Source organism: Aptenodytes forsteri, unplaced genomic scaffold, assembly GCF_000699145.1.
Source record: "Aptenodytes forsteri isolate BGI_AS27 unplaced genomic scaffold, ASM69914v1 Scaffold97, whole genome shotgun sequence".
In the NCBI taxonomy this organism is placed as follows: Eukaryota; Metazoa; Chordata; class Aves; order Sphenisciformes; family Spheniscidae; genus Aptenodytes; species Aptenodytes forsteri.
Genome location: NW_008795036.1, coordinates 2,838,116 through 2,840,188, shown reverse-complemented (window position 1 = coordinate 2,840,188; position 2,073 = coordinate 2,838,116). Strand labels below are relative to the sequence as shown.

General features: G+C 36.6%; 1 protein-coding gene across 2 annotated transcripts in view; it reads left to right on the top strand.

Moving 5' to 3' along the window:
• The window catches only part of ZNF236 (zinc finger protein 236), an 88,597-nt gene that overhangs the window by 20,816 nt on the left and 65,708 nt on the right, over positions 1 to 2,073 (top strand). For both annotated transcript variants that reach the window (XM_019471361.1, XM_009276667.2), the window contains exon 8: positions 908 to 1,111. In XM_019471361.1, the coding sequence (XP_019326906.1) occupies positions 908 to 1,111 (204 nt within the window). The remainder of the gene's footprint in view (positions 1 to 907; positions 1,112 to 2,073) is intronic.

The window sequence follows — 2,073 nt, the reverse complement described above, 5'->3', positions numbered from 1 at the left end:
GTGAATTTTAGAAACAAATATCCAGTGTGTTCTAAGAAACCGGATTATGGGGCTAGCCATTATATAAATACATATTTCTCTTTTCTGCAGTAAAATAAATGATTGAAAGCAGTTGTTTCAGTAATGATATACTTATGCAGTCTATTTGTTATAAGAAAGAGAAGTTCATAAATGAAGGAAAAGAGAGGGAGTCTTTATTTCTGATCTTAAAAAGAAATACCAAGGATTTTTATCACTTTTTCTTCATATTTGTTACTAAGGTAGCCTAAGATACAAATATTAAATCAAAGATTAAGAAACTTGATTTTTAGGGGTTTTTTTAGTATTTTCACACAGCTCCGTGTGTATTTAAATTTTTAGAGTTTAAAGAGATTCTTCTAAAGCTGAGAGATTTAGAAGATTGAAAGTTGAAGGGATTTTTTCCCTTAGTTAGTAGTTTGATTGTTCTGAAAGGTTTTGATGTAACAACACAAATAAATCTCAACTAATAGAAGGTTATTTTTCCAAAGGACTTGCTTTAGTTAAATGTGAACTTTAAAAAGACAACCATGTCAGTGCTGTTTATTTGTTTTGGAATTACTTTTCATGTGGCCTCTACATGTGGAATTCAGTGATTGATCCCTGTGTTTTGTAAACTGGTTGAAGGTTCAGTAGTTATGATAAACTTAATTCAAGCTGTAAGCTTACAGTTACACAGCTTGGGAAGAACTCCAGAAAAGGGGTATACAGAAGCAATTCTTTAGTGGAGTGAGCAGACCTTGAATGACAGCTCTGTATTTTGCTTATGTCTTATACAAGTGGACATCCTTGTAGTGGACAGTTAACAGACATTTCAGACAAGGGAGCCGAACAGGTGTTCATATATGCTTTTCATCTTCCTTTACAAATGTACTGCTGTATATTTCAGGCCACGCATTTTCGGTCTCCACTTCTTCAACAGACAGAAAACCAGGTGTCTTCAGCTACTGCACATCAAGGTCAGCAGGCTGTAACTGATGTCATCCAGCAGCTCCTTGAGTTATCAGAACCAGGTCCTGTAGAAAATAACCAGCCTCAACAACCTGGTCAACAACTCAACATTGCAGTGGGAATCAATAGAGATATTTTGCAGGTAAGAGCTGTGCGTGAGAAGAGCTTTACATTTCAGTGGTTTCTTTCTCGTTGTTTTTATTTTAGTGAAATTTGTTCTCAGTATTTTCAGTGATAGCATTCCTTCTGCATTTCTAAATGATTTATCAGTCAAGGAAGAATTGTAGAGATCTACTGAACGGGTATGGAATGCACCAAGATATATTTTTGTATAGTCTTACAAAAGCAAGGTTATAAATATCGATTACATGACGTAGAAGAAAGCTTTAAGTGCACACACCCATACATGGACATTTTATTGATCCCTTGGCTTTTTTTTTTTCCTGTTGCCTAGAAGCAGCTTGTGGCATATCCTTAAGTTATGCCGTGCTTAAAACATGATGACATTTAGGAGGGGAAAATATTTTTATCTGGTTAAAAAATGAGAATGCATACAGGGCCTTTATCCTGTTCTAATTAATAAGGGCTATTTGAATATTTCCTATTTGTGCAAGAAAATTCCTTCCTGGGTCAACCAATGTTTTGTCTAACCCATTATTCTGTTCTTGATACTGGCAGCAGAAGATGCTATGTAACAGAAGAGATGCAGGGCAGTAATTCAGCTGTCTATGCTTGTTCTGCAGCCTCCACCACATAATGGAACAGGGCAGAGAATATTCTTCTTTAGTATTGGTGGTAGCCTGCTAACCTTTAAGCTATTTTTTCATCTCTAGTCTTTTAAGTACCAATTAAACTTCTTTTTGGAAGACCTGAATGTTTGTTGTGGTTTAACCTCAGTCGGCAACTGAGCACCCCACAGCCGCTCGCTCACTCCGCCCCCCTGTGGGATGGGGGAGAGAATCGGAAGACTAAAAGTGAGAAAACTCATGGGTTGAGATAAAAACAGTTTAATAATTGAAACAAAATACTACTAGTAATAATAATAAGAAGGATATACAAAGCGAGTGATGCACAATGCAGTTGCTCACCACCTGCCGACCGATG